A 17,235-nucleotide genomic window follows, 5' to 3' on the forward strand; every position below is an offset into this window, starting at 1 on the left:
TAGGTTAACAAGTAATTTGTTTTCCTATTTCACAATTGTCTTAAACTTACATGTTTCAAACCAAATAGGACAAACACATCCTCTTTTAGGAAATGACTCTCATAGGATCTTCTCCCTTAAATTTGTTGGATATCTACTCTATGCTTCTTTTGGGGACATTTGGGTCTACCACTTGATGGTTAAAGTGCAACTTCATATCAGCCAAGAAGTTGTTCACAATAGCTATTATTCAACTACAAGAAATATTTAACTTGTAGATTAACCAAACATTGGCTGAAGTAAACTTTCAGATCCTGATCCACATGGCTGCACTCACCATTGAAAGGTATTTATGTCTTATAACTTTGTTCTTTCTATTAATTTGTAATTTTTGTTTTCACCTCTCTAAACTCTTTGATGATTAATATTTGGGTTTTGTGGCAGAAGCTTAGATGATGGTTAGTATCATATCCTATCCTATCCTGCTAGTATCCATCCAGAGAGGAATCGAGTGATCGATTTTGTATCAGGTTCTAAGCCTGTGGTTTCCTAATCGATGTGGAAATGGTGAAATGCAACTCCTTCCCTTGTTTCATTACTCCTACCTATCAGAGTCAGATAGATAGGTTGGTTTCTAATTTCTTTTATTTACTTCCTTATTGATCAGAATCAGACTGCTATATTTGGTACATCATGGTCAAGGAGTCGAGTAGCTTTTAGAAGAACAGAAAGTGAGGAATGGTGGTGTGATGAGGAATCTGATGGGCATTTGGATAAGTTCATTTGGAGGGAGGACTCAGAATTTCATGAGGTTGGAGGATGATCTTTAAAAAAAACAGGGAGATTACAGGTATCTGCAATAAATATAGACCTATTTCTTTGTTGTTTTATCAAATACTTAATAATTAGTTTCTACCTTTTGAGAATTATTAATCTATGATCAATGAATTGAAAATTGAATTATGAATGCATCTCATATATTTAAAGCCATTTACTATAACCTATTTAGTCTTATAACATACAAAAAAAGGAAGCTATGTTACCTAGATCTGTATTTTACTATGATGTTGTGCTAGCTAACTTTTCCAGTTGAACTAAAAGTCCTAAAGGAAATGATTAAAAATCTAAAAAAGAATAGGAGAAACTCAAGGGAGTAAATCTGAAAAAGCTAGTCTTGAAAGAATAGACATTTTGATTTGGTGGGAGAAAAAGTCATGATCATTTACAAAGGACTAATTACAATTCTAAATAAATGTGTGTATATATATATAGTTGGGTTCTGTGTACACATCTACAACGTGTTTTGTCCTATGTGGCTAAAAGTTTCGGATTGAGCTGATTTTTGGTGAGGATGATCTCTATGATGAGGAGATCATCCTCACCGAAAATCAGCTCAATCCAAAATTTTTAATCTCGTCAAAAGTGATTTACAAAAAATGGACAGTCCACAATTCTTCAACTCATAAATACGGGGTTACAAGTTTTAGAATTAGCTGATTTTTGGTGGGGATGATCTTCTCGTCATAGAGATCATCCTCACCAAAAATTAGTTCAATCCAAAACTTTTAGCCCACATAAGGCAAAACACATTGTAGATATATGAGTAGATATGTGTGTACATGGATCATAATCCTATCTATCTATCTATCTATATATGTTTTTTTTGCTTATCGTAGGTATCCCCCCACCCTTCGGGTGAGACTAATCCCGTGGTCACATGCACCACTCCCTCGGAAAGTCATACATGCAACTAGTTGAGTTGAGGGTGAACGGGACCCTGAAGGGGGTGGCCCCAAGGAATTCATTGCTTCGTGTGGTTTTGAACACTTGACCTACCCTTCTTGAGGAGTTTGTCTAGGCTAGACTTTCCATTAGGCCAACCCTTGGGGTTAGAATAAATGTAAATTGGTTTGAGGAGAAATGGTGCATATATAACAAATAACATGCATCAAAAGGATCGGATGGTGAGAAAGGGAAGAATGCTTCATGTAGGGTCACGCTCTCAAAGATAGCAACAATATACAATCATTTATAAAAATCAAGCATAGACATGAGTGAGATCCATGACACTTGAAAACTTGGAAAGAATATCATCAAAATTGAATAAGAATCACAAAAAGGATAGGATTTGCGGACTTTACATTACTTTAAATTTCATATTCACTTTCTTGAATGGCTTTGAACAATATTTTTGAGTTTTGGGATCGAAAATGAAAGAATTGAGTTTACCTTTTCAATAAGTTTGAAATTTGGTAGATGTGATCGATATTATTTTTGTCTAGGTCTTCAACTAAAGGATTAAATTTCATATTCACTTTCTTGAATGACTTTTAACAACATTTTTTAGTTTTGGGATTGAAAATGAAATAATTGAGTTTACTTTTTCAAAAGTTTGAAATTTGGAAGATGTATTTTTTTGTGGACCTTTTAAAGAAAAGATTCATTTGTTATATGTAGTGAGATTATTATCTTTGATTTGTACTTTGATGGTAGTGAAGATTACAGAGTGAGGTGCATAGAACGATATTCGATTGTGATATTTTGATGGTTTTGATTAAGTGTTATATGATGACAGCCCTTAGGGCTAAATATTTCAGATTCTATTTGTTTAATGTTCTTATAAATCTATTATTGAATTCTAGGATTGGAAATTGAATGATTTTGAGTTTCTAGTTAAATAAATCCCATTGAAGTTAGATGATGCAACCGATATTGTTTGTCAAAATATTATTCCAAAGGACTGGGATTAAAATTTGGTGAAATATTTTTGTGCTTGGTGAAGAGTAATTTCATGTGGCCTTTTAGAAAAAGGATTTCTATGATAAATGGAATAAGTTATGGTTGTTATCTATGTCTTGATGTGATGATAGTGATATTATGGAGTCAGATCAAATTGTGGTGTCTTGATGTTTTAGATTGTATAAATTAAATGAATACTATTGTAGTCCTTGCATTAATGATGGTGAGATCATTTGTGGTGTCTCTGGTAAATAGATTTCTATGGCCTATGTTACTTGGAGTGAATATGGTTATAATCTATAAGGCTAAGATTAAATTGTGGTGCTCAAAGGGTTCAAATTGTGTGATATTACTAGTGAAAGTCCCTATATCCTTAACAAATACACAATCTCAACAGTTAAAATGCAAAATCCAACAATCGGGTGTGATTTATCCTCAAGATTCATGTTTTATCTTGACCATTGGATTTGTTTATTTTAAAGAAAAGGGATTGTGTTTGTGGTTTTGATTTTGGTTCCTTTAATTGTATATGGCATTTTATTTTGTAGTTTTTCCTGTGTTTGTAATTCTTTTTTGCTTGTGTTTAGGAGGTGTTGCCGACCCTTTTGTGATGTTGTGTAGGGCTTTGCTATGAAAAGTCGAAGTAACAATTCTGACATTTGTCATTCCCACAGTACTTCTTGTGCACCAGGTATTTTTTCCACTCAAGTTGTTCATCACTAATATTAAGAACTCAAGTTGATATTCCCTCTAATCATATTTTTTCGTGACTTTATGGATTCAGTCGCCGTCTTCGTCTTCTCCTTCTCTTCTCAATCTTCGAATCAAACTCAAGTGAGGGTTTTATCTTTTTTATGTTTTATATTTTTTCTAAGTTAAAAAAATTGTTCAAAGAGAGATCTATCATTCCATTTTCCACCTTTGAGAGAGAGAGAGAGAACACAAACCCTAACACCATGGATAGATCCTGGAGAAATCGTGGGTCTTTGATCTTGTGTGCAGTCATTCTCTATGGTAAATCTTGTTGTTTTCTCAAATCTGATAGATCTATCTTGATTAGTAATGGTTTTGAGTATCAATTCCTCATATTCGATCTATTTATATTTCTTCCTTGTTTTTTCTTTGATGATAAAGTTCTCCTTAGGTCAAATGATTGTGATAATAGGATTTTGATCTTTTGTGAGTAGATTATAATAGGTCTAGACCATTTTTTGAATTGTGTTAATATGGAGTTCATAGGAGCTCTCTTTGTGTTAAATTAGAACAGAGATCCATTATATAATGTAGGTTGGATGGATTTGTACTATATGAATCCATACAGTTAATATATGATATTCTTAGGTGGAAAGGTTATTTGATAAATGGATTGTACTTAATGGCAACATAGGTTGGAAATTTAGTGGAACAGCGAGTGCATTTGATGAGTTTTGGGAGAGGTTTTGGAGAGATGGTAATAGAAAGATTGATGGATTTGGTGTTCTTTCTTGTTGAGTTTGGGTGGGGTTGTTAAATAAGTCTAGGGTTATTTTAGTCTTTTCCTTCTTTATTTTCTCTTATGTAACTTTTATATAGCCTAATTAGGGCTAATTAATATTACTTAATCTTCTCTAATTTCGAACTTGGTATCAGAGCAAGTTCGACCTCCAACTCCTTCTTCTTCCTCGGTGAAAACTCAATCGATCTATCCTTCGTTAAAACAAACACCCTACACTTCTCTTCTTCAACTCGTATCACCCCTACGGGGGTTCTTCTTCACACAAACCCTAATCGCAGCATGCGATAGGAAATATATAGCTATACAGAGCCTGCGATCAGGCTGTAGTTACAGCAGTGATGCTGTTTGCGACCAGCGACATCAAAATGGCTCTGTCTAAGGCTTACGACACCACAGTGTCTGTGTTTGAGTACTACGACTCCCAACGTAGGCTGTTTCAACCTCTACGATCACAGTAACTGACTTCTTTGGAGCCGGCGACGCCAGTGGTGGCTGTTCTACCCTGTACGACTCAAGTAGGTTGGTGTTTGAACCTGTACGACACTTGTGAGTGGCTATTTGAGTCTGAATGATCACAGCAGATGATGTTCTGCTCTATACGACACTAGTGGGAGTACTTTCTTCCTCTGTTTTTTCGATTTTTATCACAACAAGTGATTGCTTCAGTAGGCAACACAGCAGGGTGCTGTTATAAGTTGTGAGATCATAGATTGTGACTATTTGGTGTTGTTTGCGCTGTTATAAGTCGTGAGATCATAGATTGTGGCTCTTTGTGTGTTTGTTTGGGGTTGTTCTAAGTCGTGAGATCATAGATTGTGGCCATTTGGTGCTGTTTGAGGCTGTTATACCGACAGTGTTTATTACTTAAGTCTTTACGCTGCGAAATGATTATTGGGTCTCCCACAACAGTGTTTAATCAACCTTTATAGCTCTTTTGATCGTGTATTGTCACCTTTAGGGTGCTGCGATCACTTTATTTTAGAGAATCGTGCCCACATCTTGTGAACTCTCTTCAAACCAAAGTACTCGGATTATTTGATGGCTTCTGATCATCCTCTTCCTCAATCACTGGTATTAGTAATGGATCGAGTGGTCTTCCTTCTCATTCAACTGACTTTCCAAGCATTCAAACTACCGTGAAATTAGATGGTCCTAACTATCTCCTTTGGGCACGATCGGTTGAAATGTTCATTGGTGGAAAAGGGAAAATCGGTTACCTCACAGGGGCTGACAAACAACCTGCACAGACCGACAGTTCTTACTCACATTGGTTTGCTAATGATTCTATGGTCCGTTCCTGGTTGGTTACATCCATGCAATCACACATTGCAGCTGGTTTTATGTTCTCCTCGACAGCAAAACAGATATGGGATTCTGCAAAGAGCATTTACTCGCAACGTCAAAACAATGTCAGGATTTTTAACCTAGAACGTGAGATTTTCTAGACTCTCGCAGGGTGACTCTTCTGTTACTACCTATATATCACAACTACGTGCTCGGTGGGAAGAGTTGACATTTTATTCTTCGTACTACTCCTGGAAGGACCCTCTTGATGAGACATTATATGCGTCAATTCTGGATAAGAATCGAGTTTTTCAGTTTCTGGCTGGTCTCCGAGATGAGTTTGAATATGCGAGGGTTCATTTATTGGGAATGGATCCTTTTCCTTCCCTACAGACTGCGTATTCCTATGTCTTGGCTGATGAGAGTCGTCGCGCAGCTGTCATAACCCTTTTCTTCGGGAGATCACTCCGCTATGCTTGCTCGTCTGCCTTCTTCACAGTCCCCCAGTGGGCCTCTGCCTACCCGTCAGCGACATAAGTGTGATCATTGTGGAAAGTTGGGTCATGTGAAGACTCGCTATTATGCACTTCATGGTCGTCCTAACCAGCGTCGTCAACAGTCTCAACGGTCTTCAGCTCATGTAATTTCTCAGCAAACGAATGATTTAGCACTTCCTTCAGCTACTACCTCCTCATCGGATTCGGTATCTCTGTCCTAAGCTGAGCTTGACAAGTTTAGAAAATTCTTCAATCAGATAGAGACCTCATCTCAGCCAGTTTCTACTTTCGCTCACTCAGGTACCTTAGCATCTGCACACAGTGTTTCTACCACTTCCTCACCATGGATCATTGATTCTGGTGCCTCAGATAACATGACCGGTACGTCCTCCCTATTTAAAACCTATAGTGTTTGTTCTGGTCATCGCAAGGTCCGACTGGCTGATGGTTCTTTGTCTTCCATAGCTGGTCAAGGTCATTTACCCGTTACATCTTCTTTATCCTTAACTAACACACTTCATGTTCCTCAACTTACTACTAACCTTGTATCTGTTAGTAGTCTTACAAAAAATTTGAACTGCAGTGTAACCTTTTATCCCTCTCATTGTGTCTTTCAGGATCTGGAGTCGAAGAGGACGATTGGCACTGGACATGAAGTAAATGGATTGTATCTCTTGGACGTTCCCGGTTCACCTAGCACTCATTCTGCTCTTCAGCTTAGTAGTAGTCGTAGTCAGTCTAATAAGGCTCTTGTAATGCGTTGGCATTTACGTTTAGGCCATATTTCCTTTGGATATTTGAAACACATGTTCCCTACTTTATTTCATAATAACAATTTGTTTGATTTGTCTTGTGAAACTTGTCAATTAGCTAAACATGTGCGTTCTTCTTATCCTATTAGTATGAATACTACTACACCTGCTATGTTTGACTTAATTCATTCTGATGTGTGGGGTCCTTCCCCTGTCACATCCACTCTTGGTTTTCGCTATTTTGTTTTGTTCATCGATGACCACAGTCGTACCACTTGGGTTTATCTTATGAAACACAAGAGTGAGGTTTATGGGATCTTCAAGCAATTTCTTGCTATGGTTCATACCCAATTTGGTTGTACCATCAAGACCTTCCGTTCTGATCATGGTACTGAGTACACCTATAGTGAGGTCTTGAAACTTTGTTTAGAGTCTGGCATTGAGCATCAAATGTCCAATGTTAAGACCCCTCAGCAGAATGGTCGCTCAGAACGAAAAAATCGCCATATTCTAGAGTTAGCTCGTGCCATTTCTATTGGCATGAATGTGCCTCAATCCTATTGGGCCGATGCAGTTCTTACTGCTGTTTACCTTATTAATCGGACCCCCTCCAGTGTTCTTCAGTTTGCGACACCCCTTTCTAAGCTCTCTCCCAGATCGTCCTGTGTTTCCACTTCCTCCGCGCGTGTTTGGGTGTGTCTGCTTTGTTCAAATTCTTGCCAAACTCGTACTAAACTTGACCCTAAGGCCGTAAAATATATCTTTCTGGGTTATTCCTCTACCTAGAAATGATACCGTTGTTACCATCCTCCTTCTCGACGGCGTTTCATTTCTCGAGATGTTTCTTTTTTTTAGCATACTCCTTACTATAGTGGGACCGTTGGTATTCAATCTGAGTGGTTTCCTCTAGATTCACTTAATGATTCTTTTCCTTCTTTATTTTCCCTTCCCATGCCTGTTCCTCCCTCTCCACCCCCCGTCAGTTTGTCCTTTCCTCCATTGCAGGTTTACTCTCGACGTCCCCGTGATACTACCATCACTTCTATGTCCGACCAGCTCTGCTTCCGTCTGTTCCTTGTGATGATCGTCCTATTGCCACTCGTAAGGGTAAGTGCACTTGTACTTATCCCATTTCAAATTATATATCTGATTCTGCACTATCACCCTCCTATCGGAGTTTTCTTGCTTCTGTTTCCGCTGTTTCTTTTCCTACTACTGTTGCAGATGCTATTGCTCATCTTGAGTGGCGCGCAACTATGATTGATGAGTTGACTGCTCTTGAAAAAACTCAAACTTGGGAAATTGTTCCTCTTCCGCCTGGAAGGAAAGCTGTGGGTTGTCGCTGGGTCTTCACGCTTAAGCATAATCCGGACGGTTCCATTGCTCGTTATAAGGCCCGTCTGGTGGCCAAGGGTTATGCTCAGACTTATGGGATTGATTATCAAGAAACTTTTGCTCCGGTTGCCAAGATGACCACCATTCGTGTTCTCCTTTCTGTTGCTGCTATCTGAGGATGGCCTCTTTTTCAGTTAGATGTCAAGAATGCTTTCCTCAATGGTGATCTTCAGGAAGAAGTCTATATGGTCCAACCTCCTGGGTTTCTTCCTTCTTCTTCTCCTGCACATGTTTGTCGTCTTCGCCGGTCCCTTTATGGTCTTGAAGCAGTCTCCTCGTGCTTGGTCTGAGCGCTTCACTAGGCCATGCATCAGTTTGGTTTCCATCAGAGTTCTGCTGATCACACCTTGTTCTTGCGTCACTCCCAAGGCAAAACTGTTGCTCTGAATTGTGTATGTGGATGATATTGTTCTTACTGGAGATGATGCCGATGGCCTTACCGAGGTCAAAACTTATTTAGGACGTCAATTTGAGATTAAGGACCTTGGCCATCTTCGCTATTTTCTGGGTATTGAGGTTGCCCGGTCCAAGTCTGGTATATTTATTTCTCAGCGTAAGTATGTTCTTGATTTACTCAGTGCCTCTGGTCAGCTTGGATCTCGTCCAGCTGATACTCCTATTGAGCAGAATCACAGGTTGGCTGATTCTGAGGGGGAGTGTGTGTCAGATATTGGCCAATATCAGCGTCTTGTGGGAAAGTTGATTTACTTGTCTATGACTCGCCCTGACATTGCCTATGCTGTTAGTGTTGTAAGTCAGTTTATGCACTCGCCTCGAACATCTCATCTTGCTGCTGTTTATCGTATTCTTAGATACCTTAAGGGATGTCCTGGTCGAGGTATTTTATTCAACAATCATGGTCATCTTCGCATTGAGGCATGGACAGATGCAGATTATGCTGGTTCAGTGACTGATAGAAGGTCTACTTCTTCTGGGTATTGTACTAAAGTTGGTGGTAACTTGGTAACTTGGCGTAGTAAGAAGCAGGATGTGGTTTCTCGGTCGAGTGCTGAGTCAGAATACAGAGCTATGGCACTTGGAGTATGCGAGTTGTTGTGGCTCAAAATCTTACTAGCTGATTTATGTCTTCCTGTGCCGGTTCCCTTCTTACTATATTGCGATAATAAATCAGCTATTAACATAGCTGCAAATCCGGTTCAGCATGACAGAACGAAACACATAGAAGTTGATCGTCATTTCATTAGAGAAAAGATAGTTTCTGGACAGATTTGTACTCCCTTTGTTCCTACCTCTCAACAACTTGCTGATGTTCTTATTAAAGGAGTTAGTAAAAATTCCTTTGAAGATGTCTTGTCCAAGTTGGGCATAGTTGATATCCACGCACCAACTTGAGGGGGAGTGTTAAATAAGTCTAGGGTTATTTTAGTCTTTTCCCTTTTTTTCTTTATTTCTCTTATGTAACTTTTATATAGCCTAATTAGGGCTAATTAATATTACTTAATCTTCTCTAATTTCGAACTGGATTGATTTGAGTTCCATTTCAATGACTTCAATGCCAAGCTCTTTATTGCAATTAAAAATTCTGAAGAACCCCAAACATGTTGTATGACTTTTTCTGTTTCAGGTTACATGTTCGGTTCTCCAAATTATAAATCAAATAATCGAAGGTACACTATTTCCGGGAAAATGCTTGTCTTGTAGGCCTGGTAAGTACACAAAACCGTCTATCACTTAGGCTTGTCTTGTAGGCCTAGTAATACTGGAACTTCATCTTTTCCTACATGTGGCATTGCTTTGTTTGGAGTTGGATGGCTACTAACAAAAATGGATTCATTTGATCGGTTGATCCAAAACATCTAAACTTTTTATATTTTTAAGAACTCTTTTGAGATTCCAAAAGAACATGAAGGCCACATAGTTCTAAAATTATATCCATTTTTAGATAAGATCTTCTTGATAGGACCCTACCTCTACCTATTCACCTTGTGCACTGTGCTCGTGGGTTTGGACTTTTGAGGAGGTCATTCATTCAGATGTTTGGTTATCCTCATCCACCTCATCCTCAGTAACTGGAGTTTTCTTTTTCTTTTTCTTCAGCGCATTTTGGAATTGGAACATGCTTATAAATGTTTTCGTTCTATGTATTTCCTGGTCTTGTAGCTTGTGTCTCCATAAATTAGCTATGTTGGAAATTATGGAAGCTTCTTCTTCTGTCCAGCTCCTTAACACTGCAAATGTTCATTGCTTGCTAGGAAATACTTGTTGTGGTTGATTTTCTAGAGGTTGATTATGCAAAATACAGGTTTGTACTGCACTCGTACCATATTATGTTGAAAAATACATGGAAAGTTGATACACCTGATCTCCAAGATGATGATGCTATGATTTGCATGTGGCACATACTGGCGATCCGAGCCCTGTCGTTCAAATTTTCTTAGAAGGTTTCCTTTTTTGGGAATAGATGCATTTAGGCTTTATAGACCTTTTCTTGATTGTCTGTGTATTGGATGATTGGGATTGCCTTCAAAATATGATTGTCTTTGGTGGGAGTTATTGGACCAATGGTAGGTCTCGAGTTATACATTTTACATTTGCACTTGTATGGTACAAGTAGGTTAGGCGTGAGGATGCCATAATTATTTCTTTATTTCCTCTTGATGCACAATAATAGGGATGTGCAGTAGCAGAATTTCATTTATTTCCTTTGTCCTCTGTATAACTCTGAGCTTATTCTCCAGGGAAATGGTTCATCTTGCCATTGATGGTATGTGGCAGGTATTTATGCTACAGCGTTCAATACCAAGAAATGATTTCTGTTGCATTGCTGCAAAGAATGGAATACTTATTAGGCTCATCAACACCCTTCACAGCTTGACTGAGGCAACTCGACTAGCCTCTATATCTAGTGGTGGTGGAACAGATGGTTCTGCTCCACGGCCACGATGTGGCACACTAGATTCTAGTTATCCTATTACAATACAGGGTGAAACAATACCACTTTCCGGTTCAGGTCAAACTGATCTACTTAAGGTCATTGACCACCCCTTGTCTGTCGGAACATTGGAACCATCACATGCTTCATCTTCCCACTCCCAGAGGTCAGATAATGATAGGCGTCGGTTGTCAAGTCATGCTGTAATAAAAACTTCAGTAGCTTCTAAATTGCCAGAACCAGCAAGCTGGATAACATCTGGAATTCTTCCATCAATGAAGAGGCAACTACTTCCAAGCCCGATCCTTCTCTAGCAGAAGCTGATGTTCTCAGACAGCAACGAGTCATTAATTCTACTAATAATAGGATATCTACTGATAAGCCTCCAAAACAAATGGAACTTGCATCAAATGGATTCCCTAATACACTAGTTTCTCAGCAAGATCAAGTTCGACCTCTTCTTAGCTTGTTAGACAAGGAACCTCCTTCTCATCATTTCGCTGGTCATCTTGACTATGTGCGCCACTTCTCTGGATTGGAGAGGCATGAAAGTATACTGCCTCTGCTACATGCATCTGAAGAAAGGAAAATAAATGGTGAACTAAATTTCTTGATGGCAGAATTTGCAGGTGATCAGTTTTGTGTTTCTCTTCTCTGGCCACTTTGTAGTGTTGTTACAAAAATGTTAATACAAAGCTATATATATATATATACAACTTCAAGTTTGTACATTTTAACTTCATCACTTTGCTAATAAGATGATATTGAAGCCATTGTTTAAAAAGCATCCCTTGAGGTGCCTTTGCAATGAAGTGAGGTGAGACAAATGGGTTGTGTCTAGAGGCTCAAATCTCGACTGAAATATGTTACGCTTTTGCCTCAACAGGTTGATATGTAAGCCTCTAGGCACGTTGATGCTTAAGCCTTGACTCTATACTATAAAATGGGCAGTTGTTTTCTTTATCTTTTTCTTTTCCCATCTTACCCTCCACAACCATGTTTAAAATGAAAATTTAGATCAAATTATAACAAGTAATTTTTTTTTTTATAAGTAAATTATAAAGAGTAATAGAAAGTTATATGTATTTTTTTTTTCAGTTAAACAGAATAACTTGTTCAGGGATGTCATGTTATCATTGGGACTTGGGAGACAGCCCCACCTTAGAGAGAGACAGGGATGGCCATTTTATAGAAGAGTTCTGTTAAGAGGGTGAGGTGGCATAGTGTGGAGTGAAGATGAATGTATAGTGTGTCAAATGTGTAGAGAGAAAACTGTGGTTTGAGAGCATCAGTTTTTATCATCATCAGCAAAGCCTTAAATCAAAAGTTTGAGCACCATCTATAATATATATAATATATATATATATATATATATAGATATATATATATCTATATATATTCAGTTAAGAGGGTGAGGTGGCATAGTGTGGAGTGAAGATGAATGTATAGTGTGTCAATGTGTAGAGAGAAAACTGTGGTTTGAGAGCATCATTTTATCATCATCAGCAAAGCCTTAAATCAAAGTTTGAGCACCATCTATAATATATATATATATATATATATATATATATATAGTTAGTGAGTTGAGGATTGAGTAGAGGCAAAATCTGGACAATGAGCCAACTTGGTGAGTTGTGCTTGATACGTAGTATAGAATTACATTTATTCTTTTAACTGTTTACTGCTGATGATGTCTACATTAAGAGTTGTCTATCATCGAGTTAAATCATGAATATAAGATTGCTAATTTCTCTTGTTTGCTTTTTATTTATATGGGTTGTTCATTTTTAAATTTTATTTATGTTTTTATGCAATTTTTTGTTTATATTTTATTTCCCTTGAAAGCAAAGCATTGCTTCCCTTCATAATGGAAAACCACCTCAGATACACCTCGTGCAATTAAAACATTGAATGACATGATACGTTCTAACCTTAAAATCTTAACCTGTTGTTGGGATGAGGATAACTCCCTTCAGATCTAAGTCAACCATGGTACTATAATATCCTGGTAACATAATATTCATGATGAGTATTTTAGAAATGCTCTTCCTTTTTAAGGTGTTTAGAGGAGTGTGTTTTTGAAGCCTAAGATGGGATAGGGTATGTAATCTGGAGTAGAGCTGTGTTGGGCTTGTTCTTTTTTCGTAGGATCTTTTTTGCTGTTTTTCTGTTTTTGGGCTGGATATCTCATCCTCCCTTTTGGACATTCTCTTTTTTCTTCTAATAAATTCTGTTCACCTATCAAGAAAAGAAATGTTTTTTCCTTTTTTTGGATCATTTTTTCTATATGCTATTCCTTGGTTGTTCAAGGTGTTGTATAAAAGAGAAATTATCCTTTAAAATCAGATGGGCTTTTGTTGCCACATCATATATTCATTTGATAGAATGTGCTAAACCAATCATTCATGCTTTTGCAAAGGTTTTGGGACGTGGAAGAAGAAAATGGAAATCTGGACTCTATGCTAGAATTTTGCATAAGATAGCAATAAAGAAGATGGGATTAGCCAACTAATGTTGTTTCAGGTCTGAAGCTAGGCATGCAATTCATGTTATTAAAAATGTTTCTGGTGCAAGCAGTAGAGTATTTGGTTCTTTGCATCAATGACACTCCAAGATCCATGGGGTCAGAATCTGTGAAACAACACATGCTTGAAAAACGGAAGCTCAAAGCCACCATAATTAGTAGCCTCATTGATCATGAATATGAACCAAACACAAACTTCAGTAGGAGGCTTTAAGCCTCCATTGGTCAGTCATGTGATGGGATTTCAACATTAAACATCCTGCTGATGATCACAAACTTCTTGGGCTCATGACCAGGATGTGATTCTGAGTCAATAATATAAGGTGAAATAGAAATTTGTATAAAACAGTTCCAGTCAAAAGTTGACACAATCAGATGATTACCATCTGATATATTTCATTTTTGGAAGCAAATACTCCAGAAGAGGACAATTGATAGTACATAGAATCAAAAAATCAGGTCATAGTTAGCACAGGAGATTGAGTGGTTGGCCCCCACGCAGAAGATTTGCTGTATATTGGAGCTTGTGGAAGGAGAGGGACGGATGTGTTTTTCAGAGGAAGGAAAACTTATCTTTATAAGCTCTTTCTTGAGTTTAGTGGAATCTTCTTCGAGGATTTCTTAAATGTGTGTTCGAAGAGGGGAGAGGGTGTTATGCTAGTCGACAAGGGTTGAGGTTTGGCTTTTGACTTCTTTTTTTGTTTTTTTGTTTTTGTTTTTGTTTTTGTTTTTTTGGTTTTTTGATAGGCCGGTCTTCTCAATCACCTGACTTTGTATTCCTCTTGCTGTTATTTGCAATTGATAAATTTTACTTATCAGAAAAGAGAAAAGTGGTTACTCCCACACCCTTTCTCTGCTTCTGCATTGCATGTTCCACTATGCTGTTGGTAAACCATTCCGACAGTCAACTCAATTGAATATTTTTAAATGAAAAATGAGACATGCTCAACAGATAGAGACGAGAGAAAAAGAAAAAAAAAAAAAAAAGAGACAAATGATAGGTAGGTAACTTACATGATAATTTTAAAGAATGGCTCCAATATGTGAACAAAATGTTGTTCTGGACAGCCTAACTTCACCAATTTGTGAACTGCTTCCTTCTTCAGTAACGCTTGTTCTACTTTCCTGCTTTCATTATCATGTGCCAAGCAAACTGCAATAGAATCTAATGCAGTCACTGACCACAGCTCATCATCCAGCAACTTCAAGTACACATCCAGCCCACCATGGGCCCTTAGATGCTCCCTTGAATTACGGGATGCATGGACCATATCGCAGAGTAGAGGTAAAGCGTATTGTTTCAAGGGTGAATCTGACATGATGAAATGCATCAAGTGTGGGATAATCCCGTTTTCAACAGCTTGCTCGTCTCCTTTTGTTCATCTTGCATAGGTTGAAGAGTGCATTGAGAACCTTCAACAATAGAATTTATTTAGTCAGACAACATCCTAAAATGGGTGGGTCATTGACACAAACTTTTCTCAGCTTAAGTCAAAACAACCTCTCAAAAATGAAGTGATGATATTGCATATGCCTTTTTCCACCTTGGCATCTTAGCCAAACTTCTTTTATATTATAGTCTCTCATTCCAATTCAACATTCATAATTCAATTAAATAGGTCATGAGTTGGATTCCACACCAAAAATAACTCAATGGCAAAATAAGCTTCAAACAAATAGCTTTCACATCAATATTCAAAAGTTTGAACAAAAGTTTGCAAATGTATCGCTTAAAAACAAACAATTAAAAAACAAGAAAAGAAGGTCATAAACAAAAATTAGCATTTGTATGGAAAAGAACAATAAATGCCAATGGTATGTTTCAGGATAGCTTACCTATTTCCAATAAGTCAGGTTTTTCAAAATATTTTAACTTTATATATTAAAAAAATAGCTTTGAAAAGCACACATACAAACACAAACTGGAAATGTTGCAGGTAGTATATTATTCCCTGATCATCTTTGGGCTAGGAACAAAGCGCAAATCAAGAAGACTCACTTCATGATGTATTTGAGATAAAAGAGCCCCTTCTTGGAGTTCGAGGTTTGGGATCAAATGTTTGATAGCATCTGCTCGCTGAAGATTTTCTAGGCAATTGGGTCGGTCGACAAATGATTGATACACTTCAACAACTATAAGAAAACAGAAGCAGCAACATCATATGGAGTCAGAATTATATAGAGACGCTGAACCTTTATAATATCAATGAATTTCCATACAAACCTTCAAAAGTATAGGAGGTTCAACCCTATGGAACATCTGAAAAAAACGACTAAGCAAACATTGGGTACACATGAAAGACTTGACAGTTGTGTCTGCGTGGGCAAATTCAAGCAAAAGTTCTGCCACCTTTCAAGATAATCCCTAGCCACATCAGCATTGAATGTTGATATGGGAAAGTAACCTGGAAGATGTCGCACCTCCTGGTCTAGCATTTAGGACACCTGAACCAGATAGCACACCCGAAGCTGTCTGAGATGCAACACCCGATGTTGAAGCAGCTCTCTCAAGAGATATCCCACTCTCCCTTTGTCAATTAATGTGGTATACAAAGTGGAGTTTTAGAGACATTTACAGATAGAAGTGGTATTCATTCTGAGTTGTGTGAAAAAAATGGATGTAGAATTTAACGGTCATACGGTTCCAAAGGTATTATGAGTCCCTAGGTTTTACTTTTTATTCTTTTGCTAACTTGTATGAGTTTTTTTACATTGATGGACTATAATACTACTAAGTGTTCTGTTTTATTCATTCTAATTAGAGACATTCATAGATAGAGTTGGTATTTATTCTGAGTTGTGTGAAGAAAATGAATCCAAAGGTATTATGAGTCCTGGGTTACTTTTCATTCTTTTGTTTGACTTGTATGAATTTTTACATTGATGGACTATAGTACTATTAAGTTTTCTATTTTATTCATTCTAATTAGGATATTTAACTTAGAAAATGCTTTACAATCCCATACATAAGCAAAGCCTAAGGATGTGAAGTCATGGAGATTATCAAAAGCTCCACACTTAAAAAATTTGGTAGTCCTTAGTGTTCTAAGCCGAAAGTACATAAGGTATGCATTTGGGATTTGTATCAAAATGTGTAATTTGGTGGAATCGAAAGGTTCACTACGTCATAAGAGGCAAATAGCGACATCTTAAAACTATGGATTGTGATGGGTTGGGTCTAGTGCTAATCATGCATAAAATCTTACTTGAACCCAACCCATCCATTTGGGTCTATTTATGGGTTAGGTCGAGCCAGTCCAAAAAATTTCATATATGTTTTATGCGTAAAAAAATCTCATTTTCATGTCACACAAAACAATTGCAAAATCTAAACTCACAAAAAACAGATCTAAAAACCTGAATTTTTGCACTACTAAAACAATTTATACAAAATCTAATTTGGCAACACTAAACCAATCCCAAAAGAATTGGTTTCTTACACCACTAACCATTTACAAAAAGTAAGGCTTATGCACCTCCAAAGCAATCTCAAAATCTATGTTTATGTATCATCAACATAGTAAAAAAAACTTTAAAAACCCAATCATGCCCACAAAAACCCGTTTTTGCATCTTAAATAGTTCCAAAACTTCAGTTTTTTAAGCACTAACCAAATCCTCACAAAATTAGTTTGTTACACCACAAAACGGTCCCACAAAACTCAATTTTATGGTATC

The 17,235-nt window shown here is 37.4% G+C and overlaps 1 protein-coding gene and 1 long non-coding RNA gene across 10 annotated transcripts; one reads left to right on the top strand and one right to left on the bottom strand.

The window, feature by feature from the left end:
- Positions 1 to 242: 242 nt before the first annotated feature.
- On the top strand, positions 243 to 13,476 carry LOC147380815 (MAP3K epsilon protein kinase 1-like). Of its 9 annotated transcripts, none has more exons than XM_086431207.1 (6): positions 243 to 325; positions 424 to 546; positions 647 to 829; positions 3,306 to 3,409; positions 9,727 to 9,769; positions 10,841 to 12,085. In XM_086431207.1, the coding sequence occupies exons 4-6, from the start codon at positions 3,349 to 3,351 to the stop codon at positions 11,346 to 11,348; spliced, it is 612 nt and encodes a 203-aa protein (XP_086287333.1). In that variant the 5' UTR covers positions 243 to 325; positions 424 to 546; positions 647 to 829; positions 3,306 to 3,348; the 3' UTR covers positions 11,349 to 12,085. The 9 variants fall into 9 exon arrangements, 5 of the variants coding, with proteins under 5 accessions (XP_086287333.1, XP_086287335.1, XP_086287336.1 ...); XR_015175081.1 differs by adding an exon at positions 13,454 to 13,476 and having other exon boundaries at positions 251 to 546; positions 10,841 to 11,663; XR_015175084.1 differs by adding an exon at positions 3,503 to 3,552 and having other exon boundaries at positions 251 to 546; positions 10,878 to 12,086.
- Positions 13,477 to 13,969: 493 nt separating this feature from the next.
- Positions 13,970 to 16,071, bottom strand: LOC147380816 (uncharacterized). Its single transcript, XR_015175086.1, has 3 exons — positions 15,783 to 16,071; positions 15,558 to 15,691; positions 13,970 to 14,971 (listed from the first exon to the last, which is right to left on the bottom strand). It is a non-coding gene; the product is annotated as an uncharacterized LOC147380816 (long non-coding RNA).
- Between the last annotated feature and the right edge of the window lie 1,164 nt (positions 16,072 to 17,235).

This window comes from Akebia trifoliata, unplaced genomic scaffold (assembly GCF_017979445.1).
Source record: "Akebia trifoliata isolate Shusen 1 unplaced genomic scaffold, ASM1797944v1 Contig00955, whole genome shotgun sequence".
Classification (NCBI taxonomy): Eukaryota; Viridiplantae; Streptophyta; class Magnoliopsida; order Ranunculales; family Lardizabalaceae; genus Akebia; species Akebia trifoliata.